The sequence below is a fragment of the Perkinsus marinus genome (genome assembly GCF_000006405.1).
Source record: "Perkinsus marinus ATCC 50983 genomic scaffold scf_1104296945236, whole genome shotgun sequence".
NCBI classification, from domain to species: domain Eukaryota; phylum Perkinsozoa; order Perkinsida; family Perkinsidae; genus Perkinsus; species Perkinsus marinus.
Genome location: NW_003211193.1, coordinates 84212 through 111998, shown reverse-complemented (window position 1 = coordinate 111998; position 27787 = coordinate 84212). Strand labels below are relative to the sequence as shown.

General features: G+C 49.2%; 10 protein-coding genes across 10 annotated transcripts; 5 read left to right on the top strand and 5 right to left on the bottom strand.

Moving 5' to 3' along the window:
- Positions 1 to 3252: 3252 nt before the first annotated feature.
- On the bottom strand, positions 3253 to 3747 carry Pmar_PMAR002305 (hypothetical protein; the record flags this gene model as incomplete). Its single annotated transcript, XM_002779861.1, has 1 exon — positions 3253 to 3747. The coding sequence occupies one exon, from the start codon at positions 3745 to 3747 to the stop codon at positions 3253 to 3255; it is 495 nt and encodes a 164-aa protein (XP_002779907.1).
- Positions 3748 to 4815: 1068 nt separating this feature from the next.
- On the bottom strand, positions 4816 to 7899 carry Pmar_PMAR002304 (hypothetical protein; the record flags this gene model as incomplete). The annotated part of the gene is made up of 8 exons (XM_002779860.1): positions 4816 to 4890; positions 4934 to 5051; positions 5095 to 5232; positions 5309 to 5434; positions 5476 to 5578; positions 7455 to 7624; positions 7668 to 7764; positions 7809 to 7899. The coding sequence occupies 8 exons, from the start codon at positions 7897 to 7899 to the stop codon at positions 4816 to 4818; spliced, it is 918 nt and encodes a 305-aa protein (XP_002779906.1).
- Positions 7900 to 10319: 2420 nt separating this feature from the next.
- On the bottom strand, positions 10320 to 11652 carry Pmar_PMAR002303 (Lipoprotein signal peptidase, putative). Its single transcript, XM_002779859.1, has 6 exons — positions 11548 to 11652; positions 10958 to 11105; positions 10854 to 10913; positions 10655 to 10807; positions 10467 to 10607; positions 10320 to 10420 (listed from the first exon to the last, which is right to left on the bottom strand). Exons 1-6 carry the CDS (start codon positions 11633 to 11635, stop codon positions 10339 to 10341), a joined length of 672 nt encoding a protein of 223 aa, XP_002779905.1. The 5' UTR covers positions 11636 to 11652; the 3' UTR covers positions 10320 to 10338.
- A 2225-nt stretch (positions 11653 to 13877) lies between these two features.
- Positions 13878 to 16161, top strand: Pmar_PMAR002302 (pepsin A precursor, putative; the record flags this gene model as incomplete). Its single annotated transcript, XM_002779858.1, has 3 exons — positions 13878 to 14818; positions 15980 to 16048; positions 16077 to 16161. The coding sequence occupies 3 exons, from the start codon at positions 13878 to 13880 to the stop codon at positions 16159 to 16161; spliced, it is 1095 nt and encodes a 364-aa protein (XP_002779904.1).
- Positions 16162 to 16995: 834 nt separating this feature from the next.
- On the bottom strand, positions 16996 to 17413 carry Pmar_PMAR002301 (hypothetical protein; the record flags this gene model as incomplete). The annotated part of the gene is made up of 2 exons (XM_002779857.1): positions 16996 to 17094; positions 17348 to 17413. 2 exons carry the CDS (start codon positions 17411 to 17413, stop codon positions 16996 to 16998), a joined length of 165 nt encoding a protein of 54 aa, XP_002779903.1.
- A 1212-nt stretch (positions 17414 to 18625) lies between these two features.
- On the top strand, positions 18626 to 20551 carry Pmar_PMAR002300 (conserved hypothetical protein; the record flags this gene model as incomplete). The annotated part of the gene is made up of 1 exon (XM_002779856.1): positions 18626 to 20551. One exon carries the CDS (start codon positions 18626 to 18628, stop codon positions 20549 to 20551), a length of 1926 nt encoding a protein of 641 aa, XP_002779902.1.
- Positions 20552 to 21638: 1087 nt separating this feature from the next.
- On the bottom strand, positions 21639 to 23149 carry Pmar_PMAR002299 (conserved hypothetical protein; the record flags this gene model as incomplete). The annotated part of the gene is made up of 4 exons (XM_002779855.1): positions 21639 to 21773; positions 22055 to 22117; positions 22393 to 22590; positions 22715 to 23149. 4 exons carry the CDS (start codon positions 23147 to 23149, stop codon positions 21639 to 21641), a joined length of 831 nt encoding a protein of 276 aa, XP_002779901.1.
- Positions 23150 to 25043: 1894 nt separating this feature from the next.
- Pmar_PMAR002298 (hypothetical protein) lies at positions 25044 to 25632 on the top strand (the record flags this gene model as incomplete). Its single annotated transcript, XM_002779854.1, has 4 exons — positions 25044 to 25093; positions 25141 to 25240; positions 25291 to 25415; positions 25467 to 25632. 4 exons carry the CDS (start codon positions 25044 to 25046, stop codon positions 25630 to 25632), a joined length of 441 nt encoding a protein of 146 aa, XP_002779900.1.
- Positions 25633 to 25923: 291 nt separating this feature from the next.
- On the top strand, positions 25924 to 26780 carry Pmar_PMAR002297 (Integumentary mucin A.1 precursor, putative; the record flags this gene model as incomplete). The annotated part of the gene is made up of 2 exons (XM_002779853.1): positions 25924 to 26515; positions 26566 to 26780. The coding sequence occupies 2 exons, from the start codon at positions 25924 to 25926 to the stop codon at positions 26778 to 26780; spliced, it is 807 nt and encodes a 268-aa protein (XP_002779899.1).
- A 132-nt stretch (positions 26781 to 26912) lies between these two features.
- Positions 26913 to 27721, top strand: Pmar_PMAR002296 (hypothetical protein; the record flags this gene model as incomplete). Its single annotated transcript, XM_002779852.1, has 4 exons — positions 26913 to 26971; positions 27025 to 27130; positions 27186 to 27364; positions 27406 to 27721. The coding sequence occupies 4 exons, from the start codon at positions 26913 to 26915 to the stop codon at positions 27719 to 27721; spliced, it is 660 nt and encodes a 219-aa protein (XP_002779898.1).
- Positions 27722 to 27787: the final 66 nt, after the last annotated feature.

The window sequence follows — 27787 nt, the reverse complement described above, 5'->3', positions numbered from 1 at the left end:
ATCCACACAGCTGCTACATGCAGCCGGTTAACAAACTGGAGAACGGTGAAGGTGCCGAAGGTGAGAGCACGAGAAATTCGCACCGACATCGACTACTGACCCTTATTCGAGTGCGCCCGCAGTGAGTCGCCATTCCAATGAGTCGGGTTAAGCTCGGGTCCTAGTAGGACTGCGGCGGATAAAACTATATCTATCGGCTCGTTTAGGTGTATCGCCAGCGTCTATCGATCTGCAGCGGAAACGTGCTGTTGCATCCGCCGTTGGTGGCGCGGTTGGGTCGAGGCTTCTCATCGGCTGTGCTAGAGGATACACGAACTCGCGAGTAGCAGACACCGAAAGGAAGTGAGACTCCACCATGTTACGGTATTGCATCTTACGCTCTTTAGAGTTCTCTTGGCTGCTGCTGGCCTCACCGGCAGTGTCATCGGCAGCCTTGCTGCAAAGTGGATAGTTGATCTACAATTCGAAGCCGCTCAGAATCGACGAGTCATGAAAGTCTCAGGTTAGTTGAACATTTTTGATCTGCCCTAAAAACCATAAACCAGCCATGTGATGCTTGATTGAGTACTTCCTCGTTTGTATAAACTTGAGAGAAGGCGTTTCTGCATTATCGCGGTGTTGCGTTCATCGGCTGACTTGGTACGCTCGTGCCCGTTCTACTACAGCATTTCCAGGTCAGTTCCCAAAAACATAGCAATCGGGCAGGGAATCGTCAGAGACTAAGTGACTTTTGAAATGATCTAACGAGTGTGGGACATCCTAAATTCGGTGAATTGCGGCTTGCGTTGAGATCAATATAATTGGATCGGTTACGGATCCGTCTCGCATAGTCAAAACGGAGATAGTTTCGACTGATCAACTCATTAACTAGACGATAACTGTTTAGTTCCTAGAAAGTCCAGTATTTGGTAAAAGTTTTGGATAATTCACTGAATTCAGTCGGTAAACGGTTAGAAGAGGGTATATTCTCAGAAGCGAGTGAATTATTGATCATTCGGGCAGAATTTTAAATCGATCTGGGAATGCGGTAGTTTTTGTCTGCCGCTCTCTTGGGTCGATAAGTTTTGTCATGTCCTTGCGACTTCCCTGCAGCATAACTTTGGCTGGTCTTCAATGTGAAATTGCACGAATTTCTCATGTTAAAAGCGCTCTTGTCGGTGATGGGATTCGCTATTTAGTCGACAGTTTGTGTCAATCTGTGGACGTTCAGTTGTCCTAAGATTGATGGAGATTCAGCGACATCAGCTCATCACCAGGAAGTATGGTAATGGTATTGTTCAAATGTCTGAGGATACCCCTTGTTAATATACATCCATCTTCTCCTTGAAAACCCGAAGGTCTATGAGGCTCATTTGCATGTCTTGTCCGTTGGTGTGTTATTGTATGACGCTCTGCCCTACCCGGTGCACCACAGTTTTCACAGGCCGGATTTGTTTCCGACCTGGTCGGTATCTTTATATCATCCACATCATGGTAACTACTTTCTCAGTACTCTCTGGAGCGGTTCAGGTGTTGGTCAACATCGCCGTACAGCACTTCACCCCGTTGCCGATGGTCTCCACCAAACACCCCCTATCTCGATACATTGACAATCTCATCGTTACTTATTTGCTCATCGAAGAACACAGTGGGTAGGATGGTCATAGGGCGTGGCCTTGGATATTTGGGGGATCCTTGAGGCATCAATTGCATCATCATCACAGCGGTTCGGTTAATTTTCATCAATTTCGCAAATATATGGATAATGCATTTGGATAGGCTTCAGATGTTGGAGCGAAAAGCAGCACTCATTAGGTGTCAGCTGAGGCCGTATGACTTCAAGTCTGTTAAAATCACTTTCAGTTCATTGCTTTTCTGGTGTTTCGTTTCACAGTGTATGACGCTTGAAGCTGTCTCGAAAACGCCGTCGGCGAATTCGAAATACTGATCTGAAACATTGTTGGGTCGCTGGGAATGAGCAACGTATGGATATGCATGATACGTCTACTGTCGTAGCTTGATTCGCTTTTAGCAAATAAAGTTATCGAATCATTCGGCCCAACGCAGTGAACACAACATCAATAGATGTAGGAGCAGATACAGTTACCTTTCGAGTTCGGAATGTAATCCTCTACCATTAAAATTATTGATCGCTTGCTCGCAGCGCGGAAACCAGATGAACTGGTAGGCTTGATGGTATTTCCGCTGGTCTGATGGATGAAGGATGCATGATAGCTCGAACACAACAACACTGAATGGATAAATCGACATCGTTCAGACTGAGCACAGGCGATCCGGCCGCAACTGGTGAGGAAGATTGATAAGCAGTAGTCGACACTTGTTATATCCGAGACAACTCAGTCAGCGGTACCGCGTATTGCTGCAAGAACCGAATAAGTTCAAGCATAGATCTGGGTGGGCTCACCCAATGGTTGAGACCCTGAGGGTCGGGGCCGCCAGTGGCGATGGGCATTCGAGTATCCTCCATGAGATGGTCGATAGCGACTAGACAACGGCGTGGTGTTGAAGAATTGGCCAGGGACTGAGGAAATCTCACTTATGCGGGAGTTTCTAGACACCACACATGATAATATCAGACAGCCTTACCCCAGCCTGTTATGAAGTATGTAATGATCGTATTCCGGCGAGTAGGAGCTACGATGTCGACTATGAAATCTCGAGCTGGTGGAGGCGATGCGAGAGGCGGTGACATTGGATGAACATACTGAAGGACCATCCAGCCATAGTCGCTGCCCGGTCGCTGCCTGCACTTGCATATCAGTTGGCACAGCGGGAATGTAATCGTATGACTATCAGTCCACAATTAGGAGTCCCTGTGCTTTTCTCATCACAGCGCGACCCTTCTCCCAAGTCGCGAAGTCATAGTAGGTACATCGTAATTACTAACTTAGCAGAGTAATCTCGAAACGATTGGAAAAGAGGCATCCCAAAGAAGGGCATAACCTCCATACTTTGCTGAGTTGGATTATGAACAGTGATATGTTCTGAACGAATCTACCAGGACGTCGTAACAACTCGAATCACCAGCTCGATAGGAGAAACTCAAGGTGTGGAATGTGATAAAGTAAGTTTCCATAAATCGATAGCTGGATGAACGTAACCCTCCATCTCCGGCCACTCGTCAATCGGCATTTCCTCGCCGTCCCAACCCGCGGCTATCAGGCCTTCCACGAGGAGCTCGTCTACGTCGTCATGCCGATGCTTATGCGTCATGAACCTACACACAGTCTCGATTGCTTTAGTTTATCGAACTCACATGCAAACGTCCATCTTCAACTTCGGCCGCAACGCGATCAGTACGTCAAGGAACAACTGCACACCATCGACATTATAGACAACATCACTTGCAATGACGAGGTCAATCGAGTCGTCCTCTACCCAACCGAGATCCGGTGAGGCCCAGTCGAGCGCATGCCACTCCCTAGCTTGACACGATTCCACAGCTTCCGGCAGGTCTGTCGCTACCACTCTTTCCACCGTGTCCTCTATCGCCATTGACGGAGCACCAAAGCCACACCCGAGCTCGATAGCAAAATGCTTGTCGGACACCTCCTTAGTGAATGAGAGGAAACGTGCCATGACTATCGCGCACTCCCACAGTCTCGCACACGGGCCGTGGATTTCAGTGGTCACTTGGCGGAAGTCCAGAAGGCGGCCGCCGACCAACTCGACTTGTTCATTCTCGAGACTTTCAGTGAGGACATCGTGGCTCGCACTCAGACTCGTTGTGCAGTCTATGTACGGCATCAGAATGCCATAAAGAGAATCGAAACACCGATGAATGAAATCCCCATCGTGCGTGAACCCAACAGTCGACCAAATCACATTGAAATCATGACCAGGAAGTCACGCGTCAAGACTACTGCTTTCCATCCCAGAAGACTCCTCCTCAGTAGCATCCTCGTTATCATCGCTGCCCTCAGGCCCCCACTCTTCTGATACCTCGCTGTACCTGATCCGGAGCATCATCATTCCAGCACGTACACAAACCCTTTACTCTTCGTTCATGTTATTCGCCACATTCGACATGCGGTTGAGCAGGTCAGCGATTTTCTCCAGCGTACTTTGGAGCTGAAACGCCCAATCTTGGCATGGACCAACTCTCAAACATCACCATGGATGGCCACGTGTCCGACAGTTTCGCAGCGGAAGGCTTACTACGAGCTCCAAGGCTCACAAGCATACCCTGAGATAAAGCAGTAATGCCCTCTCGTTTCCAGCTCCGGACTTGAGTTTGCTCCTCAATGGCAGTCGACAGCGCATCGAATTCATCTACTGCTTGTTCGCCTAACGCCCTTGCGCGTTGCAGACCTTCGGCTAGGGCCCCTTCTCCTGTTCGCGCAGCCGCCGTGTCAGCCGCTGGCGTGCCTGTGGGCGCCCTTGTTGGTGACGATATCACGGTGGACAACCACTGTACTCAAAGTCCCTACGATGCTTCTGAACTTGCCAACAAAGTCAAAGACATCTGTGACTCGTAGCCGGTCACTATCCAACACCTGAGCACGGCTCACCACACGTCGATGGCCTCAGCCGTTGCCTTGTTGAGCTCGTCCTCGAACTGTAGCAACGATGGTCGCCGATCCCGCAGCTGTTGGACTAGGTATTCTATCAAAGACACGTTTTCTCCCTCGATGTTCACGAGGTCGAATACAACTGATAACCTGAAGTATCGAGCCACTCCAGCGTTGGGATGTATGTCCGCTTCTCTCATTCGGCTACGAGTGTACAGAATCACAGCAATTTCCTCAGAATTTTCATATCGTCACCAACACATGTAGTTGGCCATGTGCGTATTTTCCCCCCACACTGCTCATTTTACTTCAATCCTTGGGCAGCAGCACCTCGTTCACCTCCGTCACTCTTGAGGGCTCGGCCCACCTTCACAATGACCTTTTAAAACCCGGAAGTGCCACCACGTAGTGACAACTCCAACCTGGAGTATAGTCGAGAGTTTCTGACTCTCCCTCAACTGTCGCGTCGCCTCAAGGATCAGTTTCAAATCCTCAAGAACTCGGTCTTTCTCCTGGCTCGTGCAGAAATAGTTAACATACCTTCGTCGAGGTACATCAACAGCGTCTATCGACAAAACCTTACATGCAGTGTAACCGCAACTCGATCGTCGAGGACAAGTCCCGGACTGCAGTGCCGTAGTCCAGCAGCGCGGGGTGGGCACGAGCTAGCTGTAAGTCCCGACCCAAGGGAGAGCACCATGCATCTGTATCCCACATAGAGCTACATAATACGGGGTCATCAAGAGACCTATCCGGGCAGCGCTATGCTATCGGATAGTGCCGATACTGCAGCTTACAAGAATAGGAAGACTTCATACCAGTCGTCTTGAGACAGCTGCTCAGCACCTTGCTGTATGTACTCTTCCAGACGGCTAAGATGTCGACCCAGATCCCAATTGATGCTGTCCATCGGGACCGTGCACCTTGTAGTAGATAACCACTAGCCGTGAGTACCACAACTCACTCGAAATAGCCAACTAGTTGGCCCTTCGAATCTAACGCGTCCACTCCGACGTTATTAACGCCGAGCCGGACTTTAGCAACCGTCAGAGTTCCTTTCACATCTCCTGCTCGGTTCGATAAAGGACCTTTTAACCGAGTCGAAGTCGTGGCTTTGACTCGGTTGAATACCATGCAACGTAGTGACAAGGCATGGGTTCACAACCATTGCTGCCGCCTCTCCCACTCGTACTGGTGTACCCTCCTGTTTCATCAGAGGCAACACTGGTCTCGGCCGACCAGACGATCGGAACTGCAGATGGTCAACTAAGTTGATGCCCGCACGAACTCACGTCTATAGGCCAAACGGGAGAGCCAGAAGCATCAATCTGTGGTAGCGGTATCTCGTGGGCTGTGAACAATGCAGCCGCAGCAGGGTTGAGTACCCAGCCCTCGCCGTTCGGCGCTGGCAACTGTACTACGGGGAGCTCTATCGACTCACGGTGAGCTCCTAAGAGCAATGCAAGTAACGGACTTTGATCGACTTTCTACCAGAGTCTGCCGAGTCGTTTTCCTTTCCTAAATCTGCGCCCACTTTTAGCGACAGATCCGCCGTAATGCGTTTCGCTTTCTCTACCGCCTATACGCCACAGCTCGGTAAGACTCGTCTCGCGCAAAGTGGATTGACCTCTGTCGCCAGCACACTATCAGTGTGTTTCGGACCAAGTTCCCTGATTCTAGTGGTCTGAGCTGCAACTAGGAACCCCAGGGCGGATTTCGACGGCGGTTGCTGCTGGGCACACAACGCCAAACCGAGACTGTATCTGTTACTGGGGTATCGACGAATTGCACTCCTAGTGGGGAAAATATGCACATGGTCAACTAAATGTGTTGGTGAAAATATGAAAATTGTGAGAAAATTCTTGGGAAATTCTTGTTGGTTTCTGTACACTTCTACCGGAATTCATATATAAACTCTTGTTATTAGTGAAGAAACTCCTGAGTTCCGCTGAGGAAAGCGAACATATATTCCAACGCTGCACCCCGCGACACTGTGGGAAAACGTTGGTGATGACAATACGAAAATTCTTGGAGGAAATTTTGGGGGAAATTTTCATTGATTCCTGTACATTTCTACACGGATTCGTATATTAAGGTGCATATTTAGCGAGGAAACTCTCAACCTTAGCTGAGGAAATCAAACACATATTCCAACGCTGCACCCTGCGATGCCCGAATACTTCACATCGGCTACTGGCAGGCTATCAACCCCAAAGATGGCCTCTCGTATGGCCAGCGCCTTGTGGAGATGCTGCACCGCGAGGCCAGGGTCTGAGTGCAGTGTAACTCAGTATACGACTAAGTCTCAGATAACCCTGCAAGCATCTCGCCAGTAGTGCAACGTTGCAGTGACTGTCCGCAACGTGTAGGCTCGGATACGGCAGAAGTTTCTCTCGAATGACCAAGCACTTCCGAGCTAGAATCTTGATGGAATGTTAGGTCGTTTACAAGAGTCGATCACAACTCACGAGAGCTTCCGACAGGTGTTCGTTGGTTTGTCCTGATTTACCACCACCTCGTTTGAGTTGAAAGCAAGCAACCTGGTCGGAAATCATGGACCGAGCCTGCCTAAGTCGGTCAAGCTCACCAAGTTGAAGGCGTCCCCAGCAGCGAGACTCTCCGCACCGAACCCTCGAGTTACTGTCGTTATATACCTGGTCTGGGTCGAGTAGCAAATGCCTCGGCAAAGTAGCTACTTTTGATAGTAGGCCTCGGCTTCTGAGTGTTTACCGTACATCTCACATATCTCAGCTATGTTGCATTCTAGACTCGCCCGAACATGTAAAGGCAGATTGGCCATCGAGGCCGCCCTTTCGCCGTCGCCCACCGGGTACTGATGTGATTCTTAACGCTCAGCAGAGGTGTGTGCGGAGGGCCGATGGAATCGAACCAAACAAAGCTCAGAGGCAACAGTAGTTTGAAAGAAGTCATCCCAAGGCCCACCTACCGCGATCGTCAGGCTATTGACGAATCCCGCTCCCAAGTCGTGCTGATTGCTCGCCGCATATGCACGCGACAACAGGAGGAGCTCAACTAGAGCTGCCTCTGGTGAGTCCACCGCCCCAGCTGTGCCACGAAGCGCTTGTTTAGCATTCACAATAGCATCGTCGTATCTAAGACCTCTTCAGGTAACACACCAACAATGTACGAGAATACCTCGCATTTCGGAAGGCCAGAACTGCAGCAATACGATGACTGCGTCTCAAGTTCCCCGAGCTCATACCATTTTCAGACGTCAGAGTTTCCCGGTCGCCTGAAACGGATCGGACTAAGTCGGGCCTCTCCGCCGCTGTCTACTTGGATCCCGAGAAGCCCCTCGGTACTCGACATCCCAATAGCTTTGCATCAGAGCAGCGATATCTATCTCACCGGAACCCGCGGGGTCCATAGCTTCGAACAGCTCATATGGGGCCACCTGAACAGTGTTGAAATTCATATCCGCTTTGCTCACCGGAGCTCAGGAGATTCCACACTAACTATAGAAGAATATACACGAGTTAGGGTAGGAGGGTACAGAAACCAACGTTCCTCCATGTGCATATTCACCCACACTACACCAGCATGAAACACTTCTCGAGCAATGATCGGCATGGGAAGACATGGGTGACATTTGTGGAAACTCTGAGAAAATCATCATTGGTTTCTGTACGCTTTCACCCGAATTTGTATGTAAACTTCTATGATTAGTGAGGAAACTTCTAGACTCAGCTGAGGAATACGAACATTTATTCCAACACTGGCAATGATAGTCTCATCGCAATGATCCAACATGGACAAAGCTCACCCCTGGCGGGAGAACGGTCTGTCGACCCGGAATGTCGCCAGGGCGCATCATCGCTATCGTATTTTTGAACTCCTCGAGATTCATCTTCCCATCATAGTGATGTTTAAACCACTCAAAAGCTGCTCTAAAGGAGCCGAATCGCTGCAGCAATCCATAACGGAGAACCTATCATTGCTCCTATTTAGCGATGGACGATAAGTCCTCATACCAGTAAGACTTGGTCAACTCCGATGACAGGAGACTTCACAGGAATCTGTCCCGTTTCACGAGCTGGTCGCTCTACAACAGAACCCGACCGACTCCCAGTAGAAGATTTAACCGACGACCGCGACACGCTCTTCCTTCCAGCCTTTGAGACTGACTGTCGCTTTGCTATCACACCCTTAGGAAAAGCTGAACTTGATGAGCATAAGAGTTTTCTTGCTACCTTACACTCAACTCCATGGCCTCGTTGCCAGTCGATCCTCTGGCACTCAGCCCCACAGTAGTACGCCTGCTCACACAGCTGACAGCAAAGCGTGGTACCTGCTGACGTGGTCTTCTCGGGATGGAGAACTCACAGTGACTGTCCTCACTTGTGCCACAAACTTTGCACTTATACTCAACGTTGGAGTCGGCCATGCTCAAGAAAACACTGAACTCGCATCATACAAGGTGAATTCCCATACACACAATCGACTTGCTCAAGAAGACGCTGAACTCGCATCATACAAGGCAAATTCCCATACACATAGTCCAGCCGCCCTGTGCGCTTAGAACTATGATCGATGCGTTGTACCGTCAACGGTCAGGATACATCGGGTTCAGGGTGTTGCCAAACTGACGGGTATCCTGACTAATATCATTCCTAATCTTATCCTAATCTTGTGTTGCCCTTCTTGTCGGTCGCAGCAAACGTATTCTCGACCAGAAGTAGCAGGGAAGCGCACCAGGATCACCAAGAAGAAAAACATGTGAGTACATAACGTTTGCGCCCTCAGCAAGTCTATTGACTAATACTGCTTTCTCCGAGTCGCTCAGGAGTTGTTTCTGTGGCATTGTTATTTGAGCTGCTTAGTTGCACGGTTCTGGGTGGTGATTTTTCCGTTCACCCTCATATCTCAGTAACGGTTCCGAATATTACAGTTTCATTCCAATGTGTAATAGCTAATCATTATATCTATACGCTGTTGAAGTTTCAGCTCAAAATTCTCATCCACTAACGAGAAACACAGATTTTTCGGAAAAAAAAGAAAAATAGAAAAAAAAATCGAGAAAAGAATTCAAAATTTTTCGAGAAAAAAAATCGCTCCTTGGATACCCGTGATCTTCTTCCCATTCCCGGCTCGCAGTCTATCAAACCATGACCAGAGACTGAGAAGCCCAGGAGCTCCCATAAAATCAAGATGGTCAGTGTGCGAATAAGCGTTTTCTCAGCATACCACTCTTTCTCGGAATAGACGACCAACGAACGGTATGTGAGGAAAAAGCCGCCATGGGAATTCAATGATCCAGAATCGCCTACTTGCTTGATCGAGGATTCTGTAATACTCGGCAAGGAGAACACATCAATGGTCATCAAATCCAGCCGCCCACACGAATAGCCGTAAAGCCAAGCGAGTCACCTCCACTGTGTACTTCCGATTCAGGAGCTGTGTCTGAGTCCAACTTAGCTCACCGAAAGTGGCTCTCAGAGATTAATGTTCACTTCCGGCGAAATCGACCACGGAGCCCACTCGAGCGTCACCACCCATCACCACATCAGCATCGACCTATCTAACCAAGAGATTCTGATTCGGTAACATGGTGGTAGAAACCCTGGAAGACTCCTAGGAGTAAACGAAGCAGATCAGCCCGCTGTATTACCAACGAAAATCTATTAACCGTCCAGGGGGTTTACGCAAACACCATGTACACTACTCCTACATCGATTCCAGCGACTTCGAGCTCCCCGTTTGCAGTCAGCCATTCGAGACGGGCTAACATTATAAGAATACACTACAGAGCTATCTGAAATCGATAACTCAACCTCCCGAAAAAAACTTGAAAAAAAGGAAAAGTAGACTATTCAGCGAGCGTCGTCTCCTTCTCATCAGTTTTCTTCGAGTCCTCAGCTGTAGCTTTCTCCGTGAGATACGCCTGGTATCTGCAAATACACACATAAACTCGATAAAGTGAAAACTCATGCCTACACTAGAACAGCGAAAGCTGCATCAATAACGAGGTCACTGAGGTTCCAAGCCAGATAGTAGTTGCTCCAATGCTCAGGATAGCCGCCACTGATACTAACATAGTCGACCACAGCGCCCAGCAAAATCCGATCGAGTCCGTTCCTGCACGCAAAAGCATTACACTCCACTGGTCTTGCGGCATAACCCACCCAACAGCGCCACACATAAAAAGGAACATTCCGAGTTTGTTGCGCCAGCTCACATCCTTCTTACAGAAGAAGTACACAAACCCAGCCACCACTAGGAAAACCGAGCTGGCCATCAGGAATCGGTAAACATCGCGATTAAGCCGACGCGCGAAACTGAAAATCACCAACAATGTCGTTCCAGATGAAGTCACAAGTTCACCTGAAAGCCGAATGGCGATTTTCCGTGTAAGTGATGTCGAAGGTGACCACTGGTGCGAAACTGAAACACGTCATTTCTCATACCTCACTAAAGCGAATTCGTACATGTCCGTGATGAGCTTCTGAGGACGGTAAACATGCGCGAGATACTTTAATGAGAATTCCAGGGCTAAGAACAGGCCGCCAGCAATCCACCATTTACACGGGTAACCGAAACCAGCAGCATCGCTCGTGTCATTGACCTCGGCAGCACCTGAGCATCTTTCAAGACTAGAAGACTGTCTCGGTACTGTGGACATTTTCCAAAAAGCCGCGGGGACTCGAGAGGACCGCTCACCATGCTCGACAGGTCTCCAATGGCAAGAGAAATGTTCATGCATAATAGTGATTCCCAACCGTAAGCAGTGTTGGAATATATCTTTGGTTTTCTCAGCTGAGCTCAGAAGTTCGCTAGTTGCATAATGGAATTCAGCTTCAAGGTAGTAGTATGCAAAAACCAACGATACTTTACCAAAATTCCATCACAATTTCCATATTGTCACCAACACACATAGTTGACCAAACACGCATTGTCCCTACACTTAAACAAAGGACCAGCAAGTTGATTCGCCACCCGTCAAATTGTCGCTGACAGCAACGGAGCCGAGAGAGTCAAGAACATTCAACTAGAAATGATTTCAGTATGAGACTACTACCTGCCGGACTGCCATCGACTTGTCCCTCAGAAGTTTCCACTGGACCCTCAGCACGACGGCGCAGAGTCGAGTCGTCTGCGGTAGGCATCTCTGAACAACTGGAGCGGACAAGTACTCACACACGGGTACAACACAATACAGCTTCTCCACTGGACAACGCGGCGCTGAAAAGTAGTAGCTACCATATTTTGACCGAGACACTCAACTTGCGCCATGTGTCGCTCGATGCAACAACAATCATGAGGCCATAGCCATCAGTAAGACCTCCTGGGTGACCGATTTTCGTGATATGGCGTCCAAAAAAGGGTGACCTGCTTACCGTCACCACCAATTGCTAACATGCACGGAACGTGTTCGCGAACCGAAACACCCATCACACCAAACCGCCACGAGAATTTCAGTAGTATTGTAACCGTAATCCGATTAATCCGACAGTACACCTTAATTGAATATGAAACTCAACTTGACTAATAATAGAAACAGAAACAGTAACTACTAGTATATGGATCACTCTAATATGATAAGAGGAATAGTAGCGGTGTCGCTGTCGCTACTAAGAGTGATCACTGACACGCTACTACTAGTAGAAGCCACCGAGTGGTTAGAGCCGCAAGACGAAGGGGCGGTCGTAGACATGGTGGCGTCAGAGGCCTCAGAAGTGTCAGAGGCATAAGTAGCCTCGTAGGATGAAGAGGAAGAGGAGGAGGAGGACTCCCCTTCATAGGAAGACGACGAGAAGCGGGAGGAAGAGGAGGAAGAGGAGGAAGGGAGAGGGGAAGAGAGAGAGGAAGAGGAGGAAGAGGAGGAAGAGACAAAATGGTGGTGAATTTTGCGTAGATTCTTCCACGGGCGCGCGCGAAACGCGGAAACGCATAATCGATTTTTAGGCTATCATACTGAGTAATAAAACAGGAGTGATAACAGGTTCTGAATTTACGTGAAGTTCTCCATTGTTTAGTCCCTTCGGTTTTCTCTGTGCAATTTGGACACTTTATCACAAAAATCGGTCACCCGGGATGACCTTTGGGCACATCAACTTTGGACGTAAATTTGTCGGAAGCCTCATGGACAGCAAAAGTTCTCGAAGCGAGCTGCTGGGACTAAGCTTCCGACAGGTTGTCGAAAAATTACTCTTATATGCAGTCCACTGAGGTTCACTGGAAATGCCATCATCATCATCGACTGCCGCTCCTTCCTCTTTGCCTTTAGAAATGCTATCTCCTGAAATGGTTGCCTTTTGAGTATGTCTAGATCATATTATATAACTTTTCGTTGGTAGTCATTTAAGTAATTTGGATGTGAACTCATCGATTATAATATTTTCATAAAAAAAGTTGCACAATTACGTCTGCAGTGAACTTTGGACAGCTTTTTGTTCAAATCGAGTTACGGAGAAAAGTTCGTTCGCCCAATGTGGAACTATTACGGAAAAAACCACGTTATGACAAGAGTAAGTTATACGACTACGACAAATTATACAGATTAAAAAAATAAAATTAAAGAAGTGAAGCAGACGCTAACGACTGAGAGAGAAAATCTCAGACCATCTCGTCGAAGTCGACTAGTCATCCCTTCATTATCTTGTGGTCAACTCGATTCCGGATGAGTCGCTCGTCACCTGAACTCTCACTCTTATGCAGTTGCGAGTAGGTAAACAAGGTTTCTCAAAAGAACAGTCATTACAGGTGACACGGAGATGCAGGTGGTGACACGGAGAAATCAAACCAAAAACCCGAAACCCGACGGCTACGAGGGTACCCGACGGTACCCAAATACGAGTCCGAGATAGACTAAAAAAAGAAATAACTCGCAATACGAAATGCGAGTGAAACGGGCCGGAAACGTTGTACCAGTGCGAACTCTAACGCAGGTGCAGGTAGTTAGTTATGCGGATGTAAACCGAAGTTCCGTGACAAGTAATCATGACTTGTGCGCGCAGGGATTTATGAGCGAGCGAGAACCCCCCGTAGGTTCTGCACAGCTTCCGTGAAAAAAATGAATTTACTTCCATCAACCATTTAGATTAGCTGATAATGGCCAAACGGAGTCAACTCGCACGCAGTAGAGTCTCGGAGCTTCGAGCTAACAGCTGAGAGGTCTCGCCAAACAGGTTAAAACGGAGTGCAAAAACTCCTATGATAGAAGTCCTGCCGCGAAAAAGAGCTTGCGCGCACATAGCTGACATTGACTCTCGCACAACACAGAGTGCTTCACTTCACCACAGAAGCTGCGTCTCCGACATGCATAGTATCCCTCTTCTTGCTGTGGTGTGGGCTCAATCTATCATTGGAGGGTATGGCCAAGTAGTCAGGATGAATACAGAGTACACTATGGTACCAGTATATGGGTTTACTCTGCTTGCTGATATCTCGGTTGATGATCAGAAGATGCGTGCTTTGGTCGATACTGGAACTTCGTACCTGTTTTTCACATGGAAGCAATGGTACGAGGCAGTCACTCAACCCGGAGCTTGTAGCCAACTCGTAACTGGCTGCGTTCAGAGTTCGGCTCCACAAGGGCCTACCACAACTCTCGCATACTCGGAGGGCACTTTTGTGGGCATCAAAGGGAAGACAGGAAAGCTGACTTTTGGTTCGACTAGTGCTGCACCTCTCCGATTCGGATTGGTCGTCAGTCAACAGCCGTCCGTAGACCTGATACCGCCTGTCAACTCAGTTGGTTTAGGGAGACAGCCATTGGCAGACTACCCGTCTCTGGTGAAACAACTGGGATCAAAGCTAGGAAGTGATACTTTCGCTCTGTACCTGAAGACAGATCCGCATACTGGTCGAACTGTGGGAGAGGTTCTCCTTGGTGGTGGCGATCCGAGCTTGTATGTGGCACCCCTACGTTTCGTCCAGCTCAGAAGCCAGCAAGAATATATTGTCACACTCGGTACCTTGCAAGTTGGTAGTGGCATTAAGACTATAGGTATTAATGGAGCTGCTATTGTGGACAGTGGTACACAAGGCTTGATTGTCCCTGGCCTTTACATAGGTGGGTTGAAGAATGATATTCTTGCTCAAGCGTCGGCAGCCGCCGGGACAAGGGTTGAATGCACGGATATTCCCGGGCTCGATGTCTGCGTGTTCGAGTGTACATATAGAAAGTTCTTCCCGCATCTAGAATTGGGCCTGAATCCAAATGGCGACGTCCCAATACTTATCAATAACTTGCTCTACGCCCGAGATACAGCAGGGCTTTGCACCCTCGGCCTCAAAACTGCACTGGGATACACTTGGACCTTGCCAGACTTTGTTCTGGTCGGCCGGTACTTTGAATTTCAGCCGAGTCAAGGGCGAATCGGAATCGCTGCAGTCCGCTCCCGTTAATATGTACCGGATGGTTTATGATGAGTCGTCATTGATGACAGCGACGGCTTGGTTATGCCGTGTGCTAGAGGTCAAGGTTTGCTTACAAGCTCAGTTACAGCCTCTTATACTTTTCAACCCGCTCTCAAATGGGGTCAAGGTTCGATTATCGTTCCAGTTCCAGTCTCATGCTTTTTCAATTCGTCCTCAGATGGAGTCAAGGTTCGCTTATAGTCCCAGTTACAGTCTCATGCTTTTTCAATTCGCCCTCAAATAGGGTCAAGGTTCGTTCGTTGATAAGGTCAGTTGCAGTCTCTTGAACTCGTCGCTAGTCATTTGCGTCATGATTCTGGTGTTGTGTTATTTTTCACAACGCAGTGCATGTTTTGCATCACGAGGTGGAGGAGGATTTTGTGATTATTCTACTTGCATTCGGCTTGTGTAGAGAACGGTACCTCTTCACACTCTTCTTGTGTGAAGAAGTACCGAGGCTTCATACTTTCCTAAGAACATCGACTTGGGAAATTTTCGCCGAGAAATTTCCGGTCAGTAACTCGGACGAGTCATGTCGGTCAAAGTTTTAGTTAAGCATGGTTGCTCATCTACGACGGAGCAGCTATATGCTACTATATCCTCTGCAGTTGCGAGTTTCTACTCCGATCTGGCAGGGCCCCTGCCGCAGGGGTTGATGAGTTAAGAAAAGCCATCCAAAGGATAACACTGAGGATCCATGCATTCTCAGGGGCTCACAACTTCTGCTGAACACGAAAGTGTTAAGTCAGCTGTGCTGTTGGCTCACTGGATAGTAGCTTAACGATGTCGCTGACTGGCTTGTTGTACATCGGTTCTCGCGTGTTGAGGTGAAACTTCTCATAGTTTGGGAAGCGACGAATCTCCTAAAACCGCGAGGTTTGGATGAGCGCAGCATAAGCTTCTTCTGTTGCGATCTCAGCAAACGTGAAGCTCCTTGAACGTGGTTCATTCTTCCAGAAGGCCAGATCGAACCACCACACTGCAATCCGCGGTCCGTAATTCAGGAATCGGAAACGATGTCGACGGAATTCGTAAACCTACGTCCAGTGACTGGACGTAGACCAGACTGGACTCCAGTTTCGGGACAGGACCGTGAGCTACGCTGAACTCTTCAAGCCTGAACTGCGAGAGTCTCGCAGTACAGGCTTAAAAATGAGGTGGTTTTGAAAAGAGTCGCCTTCGCAGTTCCGGCGATCGTCTCGCAGCGGGACGATCGCTAGTCAAGGAGGTAAACACTGACTGGTGCATGATCTCTCCCTGGGGGAAATGAGCTTCAAAACAGCTATGTATCGATTACCAATACTGTCCGGTCATTGAACGCCACCATAATGGTCGCGATTCGCGACTCGCGAAGAATCTTCCGCAACGCGCGGTGAGGAATCGTCATTACGGCGGTAGTATCCCAAGCCGTACAGTTCAAATTCGGCACTTTTCAACTCGGGCACTTTTTTTTCGTACAATTCCCGGCTCGGACACCGTCTTTCGGGCAATATAATCCCAGACACTATTAGGCGAGTTTTCTCAGACAATTCCAAAGTCGTACAATGTAACGGAAAACTCTCGTGCACTTTAATCCCATACAGTGCAAACTCATGCAGTGTTAACTCATCCACCCGATTTTTTTCACTATAGTTTCGCGAATCATTCGCGAAACTATAGTGAAAAAAATCGGGCGCGCTCCGCGCGCGCCCTCCCAATTGGCTACTCGCATTCGTTCTGCGAGGGATCGGACTCACGACCTCCAGAATCTTAATCAGCATGTCTGACCATTACGCCAAAAAGCCATACTACATTTTGTACGTTGTTCTTGTCTTGTTCCTGATAAACTTCTGCGACCGTTACATGGCGCTTAAGCCCTCGTCACTAGTACTACTGTTCGACACTGTCTTCCGGGGAAATAGATTCATTTGTCTCGGCACTCGTGAGAATCTGAAACTTCACTTTGGGTGGAGTCAAAATCTACTGTGATGGCACCTTCAAATGTTCCTCCAGTTTGTTCCGCCAATTGTATGGGATTCATGTGAAGAAGAGTAGTTATGGTTCGCCAGTTATTCTGTGTTTTTTACAAGCGAAAACTAAGCAATTTTATGTGGATTTTTCGTATTTACTTGATGAGAAATGCCGCTATCTCTTCGGAGATGGCCTCAACATTGAACACGTGATTCTTGATTTCGAAAGTGGCATGATTCGAGCCATACAAGCTCTAATGCCACAGACCATCATAAGCCTTTGCTTGTACCACTGGGCAGCAGCTCTCTATAACTGGTAATCTCTGTAACCTTTGCGAGGCATTCCACCACAGATTAAATTCTCTGTGTGTTACTTCGACTCCTACTTTCTATTCTATTTTACTAACATAGTGGACAAGTTCGACGAGTTCGCTAGGATGTTCTCCAGAATAGAGCAAGGCGATGCTCTCGTAAAGTCACCACCAATAGAAAGAACACTGAAGGTACCTTGGAGAGAGCATATGCTGCGACGTTCCCGGAGTAGGGCGGCAAGTGTTGGGCTGCGACACCCATCAGATTAGTGGATGAGAAATACATACAGTATCTCCGGAGCTGTAGCGCTACTCTTGAAAGGAGCAAGTCCCCTGGTAAGGTAGCTCAGCCTGAGAATCCACAAGTTTCCACCCTATCCTCTGATGAAGTGTTCATCACCGTGAACGATATCTATGACTGAGCATTGAATAAATGACTAACGTGTGAAGTCTTTTTGTTGACGAGAGCACACAATTGTGTGATACCGTGATATCGATAATTGAATGATATCGTGATGATACTTGTGAAGTTTCATTTAACTATCCCAGTCCTTGAGTTGGCCGAGTGAATCGCTTAGTAGTGCCTCAGTTGGCACTGCCCGAAGGGTGTCTGTCCGGATTGGTACGGCTTCGTCGCCGGTTTCTGCCCCGGTTTCAACTGTCCGGAATTGAACTGCTCGAAAATCGTGAAACGCATTCACCGATTGCCCGAGTTGAAAAGTGCCGAATTTGAACTGTACGGCTTGGGATACACCCATTACGGCACCCCCAACTAACCTTGTCTACTGCGCAAACATCGTATGAGACTAAAGACGGAAGCGGAACTACTTTTTCGGCAAGAGGAATACCATCCCGCAACGGGACGAGACCAACTTGGTCTCATCAACTCATCAACAATGTGTTGATGGTCGCAGAGGTCGATATCTCGGCGATTTGAACTACCGCGTGCAAACCACAACGGTTAGCCATGTTGCTGTCTCAACCACTCGGCCAAAGTGTCTAACATTAACTCCAATGGGACGAGTGATCCTATCCGAAGGGAAACCCATCCCTATATTCGCTTGCTACTAGGTATGTACCATACCCACTGCGGAGTTATGACTGTTTAGTATCATCTACCGGGCCGGTCTCTCAATAGAATTCAACCGTCAACCTCCTGAAGTTCAAAAAACAATCCACATCCACGGGACAAGATTTGCTCTGTCATTGTGTAATCCACTCCACGACGAGGCTTTCGTTAAAAAGCTTGTCAGCTTCCGTGGAGAATGAGTGCATACCGCACTGAGCAAAGTATCTTGTGAAACGAGTGGGCGATACGTATGCTCGCCACAACAAAAAAGAAACAGTCAGTGTTATTATCGACCCCGCATGCCATGACAGCTCGTAAGTTGGTGTTTGTGCACATCACACTCGAAGGGTGCCTTCTTAGTCATCAAGTTAGTCTCAGCTTTCCGTCGCTCATTTGCATTTGTCTATGACAGCTTCAAGATCTGTCTCCGCTGTACTAGTAGCTCTCTGTGCCTTCCAGGACATCAAATTCGTGACGGGCAACGCCGCTGACTGCGACACAGAGTGTTCCACGACTTACCCTGGGTCGTATTGTAAGTATTGGAAGACGCCAAGCACTTGCTTCGGCTCGGATGCATCATGCTTCTGCGGCACGAGTGAACCGACCGAAGCTCTCCGAGGTTCGACATCCTCTGCTGCAGTCACGGATGAGATTACTGAGCCTACTACAAGCGAAGGAGGTACCACAGCTGCTCCCGAAGCAACGAGTACGACTGGTTCTGAAGCTACTGTCGATACCACAGTAGCGGCCAGTACAGCTGCTGTGACCGATGAGGTTGCTGTCACTACTGCAACTCCTGTCACTGGCGAAGTGACCATCAGCACGGCAGCTGGGGAAGCTCCCGGTAGAGACAAGGATGATTCTGATGCTACCACCCAGGTCACGGAGGCTGCGACTGTGACGACTATGATCGATGCTTCTGTTGAGCCTACTACTGTCACGTCCCCTCTACCGGTCAGCACAGCTGCTGTGATCGATGAGGTTGCTGCTACTACGGCAGCTCCTGTGACTGGCGAGGCGGCCATTACCACGGTAGCTGGGGAAGCTCCGGGCAGAGACAAGGATGATTCTGAGGCTACCACCCAGGTCACGGAGGCTGCGACTGTCACGACTACGATCGATGCTCCTGTTGAGCCTACTACTATCACGTCCCCTCTACCGATCAGTACGTCCGCTGTGCCCGATGAGGTTTCTGCTACTACTGCAGCTTCTGTGACTGGCGAGGTGGCCATTACCACGGCAGCTGGGGAAGCTCCGGGCAGAGACAAGGATGATTCTGATGCTACCACCCAGGTCACGGAGGCTGCGACTGTGACGACTATGATCGATGCTTCTGTTGAGCCTACTACTATCACGTCCCCTCTACCGGTCAGCACAGCTGCTGTGATCGATGAGGTTGCTGCTACTACGGCAGCTCCTGTGACTGGCGAGGCGGCCATTACCACGGTAGCTGGGGAAGCTCCGGGCAGAGACAGGGATGATTCTGAGGCTACCACCCAGGTCACGGAGGCTGCGACTGTCACGACTACGATCGATGCTCCTGTTGAGCCTACTACTATCACGTCCCCTCTCCCTGTCAGCACAGCTTCTGTGACCGATGAGGTTGCTGTCACCACTGCAGCTCCTGTGACTGGCGGAGTGGCCATCAGCACGGCGGCTGGGGAAGCTCACGGTAGAGACAAGGATGGACCTGATGCTACCACCCAGGTCACGGAAGCTGCGACTGTCACGACTACGATCGATGCTCCTGTTGAGCCTACTACTATCACGTCCCCTCTACCGATCAGTACGTCCGCTGTGCCCGATGAGGTTGCTGCTACTACTGCAGCTTCTGTGACTGGCGAGGTGGCCATTACCACGGCAGCTGGGGAAGCTCCGGGCAGAGACAAGGATGATTCTGATGCTACCACCCAGGTCGCTACTGAGACTGCGACTATCACTACTACGATCAGTGTTTCTGTTGTGCCTACTACTACTACTACTACTACTACTACTACTACTACTACTACTACTACTACTATAACGTCCCCTCTCCCGGTCAGCACAGCTGCTGTGACCGATGAGGTTGCTGTCACTACTGCAACTCCTGTGACTGGCGAAGTGACCATAAGCACGGCAGCTGGGGAAGCTCCCGGTAGAGACAAGGATGATTCTGATGCTACCACCCAGGTCACGAAGGCTGCGACTGTCACGACTACGATCGATGCTCCTGTTGAGTCTACTACTATCACGTCCCCTCTACCGGTCAGCACAGCTGCTATGACCGATGAGGTTGTTGCTACTTCTGTGGAGACGACCGATTCCGAGACTACTCTCAGCCCGAATGTGTAGCCGATTTAGGTTAATGAAGCTTTGTAATGTCCGGTGAGCGCATTTTAATATAATCCTGGCCACTGCAGGATGTCTTGATAACGAGTGTATAAGTGTTTATATGCCCGAGTTGCGTTGAAGGATACGTTGCGCCCCAACATCACGAGATCATGGACGCTATACCCAAATACGAAACCTGTCTGGAGTGCATCAGAGATACCTGAGCGGTTTCGAGACTGACGAGCGAAGGCGGGCAAGCCGCGCCAGACTGACAGCGGTGGGTGTACCCGCTTACGCACTAGCATCGTGCTAGTCGCATGAGCTCATGATGATCCTCCAGGGTCTTTCCGATTGCTGATATGCAGACAATTGTGTTGATAGTGAGTTCAAATGCCGAGGTTGGATATCCTAGAACGTCTGATGTATCCTTGGCAGCTCAATGTGTTCTTTTCAAGCTTGACATGTGTGACACCGACCAAACATCAGGGTGGATGCAATCGGAGGCAAGCTTGTTACTCGCGTAGCTCACTATGAGAATTAAGCCAACTGTGATGCTGTGTAGATGGCCAATCGCCCAGCCAATGAGGTTTATTCAACTGAGCAATATTTCGAGATTATGCCGCGGTATCGCATGCTATCTTGATAACGAGTGGATGAGTATTGATCGAAAGAGTTGCGTCGATACAGTCGTTCGGCTTTCACATCGCACGAGTTTCTTTCATGCAGGTCATGGACGGTGTCATCACGATGCATTTTTAGTATGTAGTGAAGCATCACGATAGGATAGTTCCATCAGGATAGTTCTCGATTTGGCAGGGAAGGAGTGTATTGTATAGACGCGCCTCCGATCGACCAATTCCAACACCGAACTCATATGGACCCACCGACTGTAGTTTCTTAGTGAATGTACCGTGCAAACACCCCTCATCGAAACTTTTGATTTCCATGGCTCAGTGTCATTCACGAAGATGGGCGATGAGAATGCAGTTGGTCAGACCAACGGGAATCATTACCGTTGCTGAGCCTTCTAACTCTTCGACTCACAAAACAGTTCCAAGTTAACTGGAAACGATAATTATACCTTTTTGACGTTGGTAGGGAAAGGCGCTCAATCACTGTCCGAGTCGTCGAAGGTCGTCCTAGCACCTTCGAACTTGGTTAGAGTGCCTCTCTGTGAGGGAGCAGCCTTCGCAGCCCAGGACGGGTGATTCGATGGCGCTTCAAGTTGCTTCAATGCGGATATCTAAGACAGCAAGCGATACTCAAAACAGCGCTGAAGAACTCGCCTATGCAAATGAGCCCTGAGCTTATTTCGGTACAATGACTCAGTTATTTTTCTGATAGAGACAAGAGTCCGGTGACTTTATCAACTATACAGTTGATGCCAGGATGATGCACATTGCGATCAATAATTTCCAAGAAGGACTGAAATCGTGACGCGTCGACTGGGCTGATTTCTGTAGCAGATTCAATTCTATTGAGTCCGTCATTTACTACTCCACATTGGAAACCCATTTCTCTTACCGGTTCGTTCTTCGAATTGACTTGGACTGGCGCTCCTCCTTCCTCATCAAACGTCTTCGAGTCCTGAAAACAGCAAATGATCGTCAGACCGCAAAGGTGTGGAAATCAAGGAGTTCATCCCGGAACTACCGATCCCCATGTCACACACTTTCGAACGTCCTTTCTAGAATGAGCTTAAACTGTCGCAGTAGTACGGGCTGTCCCTTGCGACTCATTCACTACCACTTATGACTACTGTTCGCTATACTACCATTTTTCAGTCTAACAATCTCCAGAAGATTATCTCCATTGAGTACAACATTTACCATCAACAACCCTCCGTCATTCCGCCCAATTACCTCCGCTGTCTTACGAGCCTTGAAGCTCTCCATGTGCTCCTCCGTTTGCCGGGAGCGTTTCGCTCCATGGCTCCATCCCTTGCCGTGACCCTTATCTGGTGCTACGTCTCGACCCTTTCCTTTGCCCTTACCCTTTCCTTTCCCTTCACCCTTGCCTTTTCCTTTACTAGACCGATAGTCGTCATGTCTCGGTGAGACCTGCCAACAACAGAAGAAGTAGATACGCTTACCTGGATGGCAACCTCATTATGGTGAGTAAACGATGAGTAAATCGAATGTGTGAGAGACGACCAAGAATTCACCGGATTTCCCACGCTAGTACATTATCGTCATCTGCGAAGAAATCATCAACAGTTTCACGTTTCTCCACGGTCTCCTTAGTCTCTTGTTTCTCCAAGGTGCGTTCCTCGATCTCCTTTTTACTCTCCAGCCGGTTCCGTATAGACTCCCGAATAGACTTCTGTTTCGCCGATTCACGCGGTTTTAATTTTCCATCCTTAGGGAAGAGGGATATGTACTTTTCCCCGTGTGGGTAAAATTTTATGTACTGCAAGTCTCCAAGATGGCCGTTTATCCGCTGTTGAATTTCCTCCGGATTCGCCTCGGATTTTCCCTGAATGCATTCAGCCAATTCCCGACGGCAACCTTTGAGCTTCCGCTCGACCTTCTGCCGCTCTACAAACCGCACATACTTATATTTCTCGAAAAGTTTGTCCTCTGCTTCAGTCGATGGTCGCCCTTTCGGCCGACCACTCATTATAGACTAAGTAACACAAGCCTGACTAGTACCAACAATTTCCCACATCCTGTTGGCACTTTATATGGCATGCGGTTTTCAGAAGAACCAACATAACATCAATAGGGCAGCAAGCTTAAACAGTTCGACGAATTAACTGGACTAGTCAATTTCTGGTTTTCCCCACCTCCTTCCTCCCCCCGTTCAATAGACAAGGCTGTGTGCGATGCTGGAATCGATTCTCAAAATCGATTTTCGAAATCGTTCCTGAAGTCGTGTTCAATAAACACGATTTTGAAAGTTGAAAATCGATCTCGGAAGCGATTCCAGAATCAATTCCGACTCGCGTTCAGTACACACGATTTTTAAAATCGATTCCAGCATCGATCCCAGAATGGATAAATAAAGTACGTGAGAAATGAGGCTCTCCGGGATGGAACCTGAGCCCATACCTCGACTTCCTCGACTATCCCTGAATTCCGAAATATACCTCTACTAAGATTCGAACCTGAGACACCTGGGTCACAATATACTAGTTTATCCTACTGAGCTAAAATGACTACTTTGCGAAATAGCAGTTAGTAACTAGTATTTACTGTTGAGCGGTCTACCTATGAACGAGTACCAGTACTTGTCAGTAGGCTGTTTACCTACTGACCCGTTAGTAAGTGGTACCTGGTTGCCCAACCTCAGTAGTGCGGTCCTCTAGAGTTGCTCTAGAGGATTGGAGGTGGTCCATTCTAGGGTCCAGACCCGATATATTTTCACATGTCCCGGGATCGAACCTCCGACCTCCCGGTTACTAGCTCAACAGTTGGGGCCCAACTCGCAAACCCTCTCGAGTCTGTTTGGCGACAAACGTCATATCCCTGCTGAGTATGACCTCTTTTCTTGCTGTATCGCCCCTCATAGCCAGTTCGTAACTGGCAATTCTCCAAGGAGAGTTGTTTCTTCTGGACTCCACACGTTTCCCTTCTCGGTGCTCTTCTCTATGAAGCTTCTGTCACGCGCCACGAAATTTTCAGAACCACTCCGAGTGGTTCTGGAATCTGCGATTCTGGAAACGCTCTCAGAAGCGCGCACAAGCTCTTTTGAACGCGCTGAGAACCACTTCTGGAAACGTTTCTGGGATCGTTTCCGGAGCTGGTTCTATGAACAGAAAATCCCAGAATCGTTTCTAGAAACGCTTCTCAAATTCGAAATCGGTCTATTGAACGGGCGGAGGCCGCCTGCCGCGGTGGAATGCATGTAATGCAAGAAGAGCGCGAAGTGATTTGGAGCTCGCCCTAATTGCTGCGGTCGCATGTCATGGTCGAGCTTGATGCTTTCCGAGCTGCTGTTGGGGGGTAGGTGACGAATCAGGCTTAACCCAGTAGTGAAATTTGGGCTTACATTCATTCTAAAACTCGCTGTGAGATCGGTAGGAGCGTTCCGTGACTAGTCTAGAGTCATTCGAGAGTACTCGTACGGTATTCCTCACGTGGCTCGAGATACCAGCTGTCTCCTACTCTCTCCCCTCCCTCCATGGCTGAGGGAGTCCCCTGCAGTCAAATAAGCTCAACTTAGTGGTTGTCTATTAGCAGAGTAGCCCAAGTCGTCTAGAGGGATCACTCCAAGCCCCGTCTGAGCCTGTCAGAGGTGTTCGCTCGTGTCCATCCTGGTGTTGCCGCATCTAGTGTATTCGATATACCTTACTCTCAGTACACACCCCCACGGTGCTTGGTCGACTCAACGAGGCATGTTAGCTATAAATGAGAGCCCAGAGACTCCCCTTGGCCCTTGTACTGGACTCCTCGTCGGCTGGAAACATGCGGTCGTTCGAGCGGCCTTCCTATTTCCATGTCCGACGCCACTCACACTGTATGTCCCGTAGATTGCTCTAAGATGGGATCTTGTCAGCTTGTCATTTACCAATATGAAGGCCCCTTCCCTCCTCCCGGCCTTGTCAGCAGCGTTGCTCTTCACGTAAGTCCGCCCATCTGTACAGCTCCTGTTCATTCGTCTTCCCTCAGGCTTCAAGGTTGCGGTAAGAACAAGTCGACTACAACTAGTGCCCCCTCTGGCAGTCAATCTAATGGACCGTCAGCTAGCGGCCTCTTCCTCAACAAAGCGGTGAGCTTAGAAAGCCTCGATCGCCTCAAGGTTCACTCTGCCTGTTTTAGGGCTCCCATGGTTCCCAATCGTGTTACCAAGCTCATATGCCTTATTCACTTAAGGTTGAAAGAGTGAAGAGCTTCGATGGCTCTTGGAACAACGCTATCACAGCAGACTGCGGCAATTCGCACAAGTAGGCTCGCCTTTGCCTTGCAAGTCCTCACGTGTTATTGCCTCTCTTCAGAGCTATACAAAAGGCCGATGCTGATCTCCCCGAACGAGTCAGTGAGAAACTCCTCCATGCAAGAATGACCTGCAATGACATTTGGGCGGCATTCGGTACGGAGTCTTCGGCTAGCGCTATGAGCCTCCGGTCTGTGTGTCGAGAAGCCCTTGGCGTCCCTGTTTAACACTGTCTTCAATGCCTTGCCCTGTATAGTGTTGCTCATGCCTTCTGGCCGTGTTACTGTCATTTCAACACTTCGCGTTGTCAATTCATGTTAAGAGAGCCCTCTTGGCTGGAGAACGAGTTTTCGAACTCAGATTCGTATCATTCTTGTAGCTTTTCAAGCCCCTTATACATTCGCTGCAATGTTCAAGCCCGTTGGCTTCACTCTACTTTCACTCGTCGTACTCCTGCTGAGCGGGTGAGCAGACTCTCTCTGGCCTGATCGTTGTGCAATATAGTGTCTGTCTTCAGAATGAAAGGTTGTGATAGAAAACCGAGACGAGTTGGAAGAGCGGTAACTACTACCCGCAAGCCTACCACCACTACGCGCAAGCCTACGACCACTACGCCCGAGCCTGTCACCACTACGCCCGAGCCTGTCACCACTACGGCCGAGCCTGTCACCACTACGCCCGAGCCTGTCACCACTACGCCCGAGCCTGTCACCACTACGGCCGAGCCTGTCACCACTACGCCCGAGCCTGTCACCACTACGGCCGAGCCTGTTACTACTACAGCAATGCCTGAGAGCGAGGCGACTACGGAAATCTCGAGCCCTTCCCAGACGACGCCTGAAGCTATCAACACCAAGCTGGAGAATGACACTTCTCCTGATGTGCAGCCGACAGAGGAGAAGAGCTCAGGTGGGGCTCAGCGTCTGCGTTTTTGCTTGCGTTGTAGCGCTTCCGCAGATGAAGCCGCGTCGCCAGAGTCGATGCCTGATGATATGGTTGTCCATGGCACTCCCGAAGGGGAAACGGAGAGCTCCGAGGCGACTAACACCGGAAGGGCTGACCTGTCGGGGACAAGCGATTCTAACTTGGAGTCTGATGGGAAGGAACTGAGTGAGTTTATACTTGTTTCGATGAGGAAGGGCATGATGTGTTCTGTTCAGATGCAGCTCGTCCAGTTGACTCTACAGCTGATGAGAAGCCGACTGATGCTGGCGCGGCTGGTGAGTCGTCTTCCTCGGAAGAAGTGGAGAATCTCAAAGGCAAGAAGTCTGGCAAGAGTGGCCCATTCGTGTTGAAGGGTGTCAAAAGACATGTGACGATATCTCAAGAAGAGGAGTGGACCAAGGCCGGGCATAGGAAGCGAAAATCCGCCTAGCCTGTATTCCCTCTCTTGTTATTAAATCTGTCCCGACACGCCCTGGTCGACCTTTGAGTTCTCGGGGGTGGAGGTGTTGGAGGCTTCATTTCGTCAAAGTAGTTTTCTCAAGCCCCTCTCATTCTTCTACCAATGAAGTTCTGCACCTCCCAGACTACTTTCATCATCGGCTCTCTCATTGCTATTATCGGGTACGCTCGAGTATTACCATTATTCTCTTATCATGTACTCATTCGTTATTCAGACTGCAGGGATGTGCCTCTAAGGAGAAGAAAGCCGCTCAAGCCGCAGCTGACGCGGCATCTGCAGCATCTGGTCTCGCCTCTGAAGTCGCTGACTATGATAACTTCGTAAGTTTAAAAAACTCCACCTGAGGAATGTTGGGCTATGCTTTCTTTGGGTTAGTCTGTCGATAATCTCTTCCGTGGAAGCGGAGGCCGCTACCAGATTTGCAGTGTCAACGGCACTACTACTGACGGCTCCAACGATATGGAGGGAACATTCAAGCTCCGAGTTGAAAGAATCCTCGGCAGTGGCGAGAGCCAGTGGAAGGCGATTCTCCGCGGTTTCTGTGGGGCTTCCGGGTAAGCCTCAGGGTGGGAATCTGGGTATCGTTCTGTTTCAGCAACTTGGAGAAGAAGTTGGGCACTGACCACACGAGCAAGTTGCAAGGCGAGATGAACTGCCAGGGCGTCTGGGGCGTGTTCCACATCACTCGCCAGTCGGGCTTGGATGCGGTCATATCCGTATGCGACGACGTTCTCAATGCTCAAGAGCAGAAAGGTTCTGATGCCCCTAGCAGCTCCACTGAAGTGCAAGAAGCCACCACTGCCGCCCCTACTGGTGAGAAAGAGGAGGAGGCGACTGAAGAGAAACCCGCGAGTACAGAGAAGCATATGTTGATGAGACAGCATCGCCGAGCTGCTCTTCACTTCAGTTAAGAGGCTGCCTGTAAAGGCACCCTGACACATGTCATGTGAATGTTAGAAGGTCAATTGACCCTTTGA

What these genes read in the sequence shown, in the direction of transcription:
- Pmar_PMAR002303 (XM_002779859.1), bottom strand. Translation starts at nt 11,635, where the DNA reads ATGCCTACCGCAGACGACTCGACTCTGCGCCGTCGTGCTGAGGGTCCA. An exon ending in AGTCGATGGCAGTCCGGCAG is followed by an intron (nt 11,106 to 11,547) that starts GTAGTAGTCTCA and finishes AAAGATGCTCAG; the next exon opens with GTGCTGCCGAGGTCAATGAC. An exon ending in TTTATGTGTGGCGCTGTTGG is followed by an intron (nt 10,608 to 10,654) that starts GTGGGTTATGCC and finishes TTTTGCGTGCAG; the next exon opens with GAACGGACTCGATCGGATTT.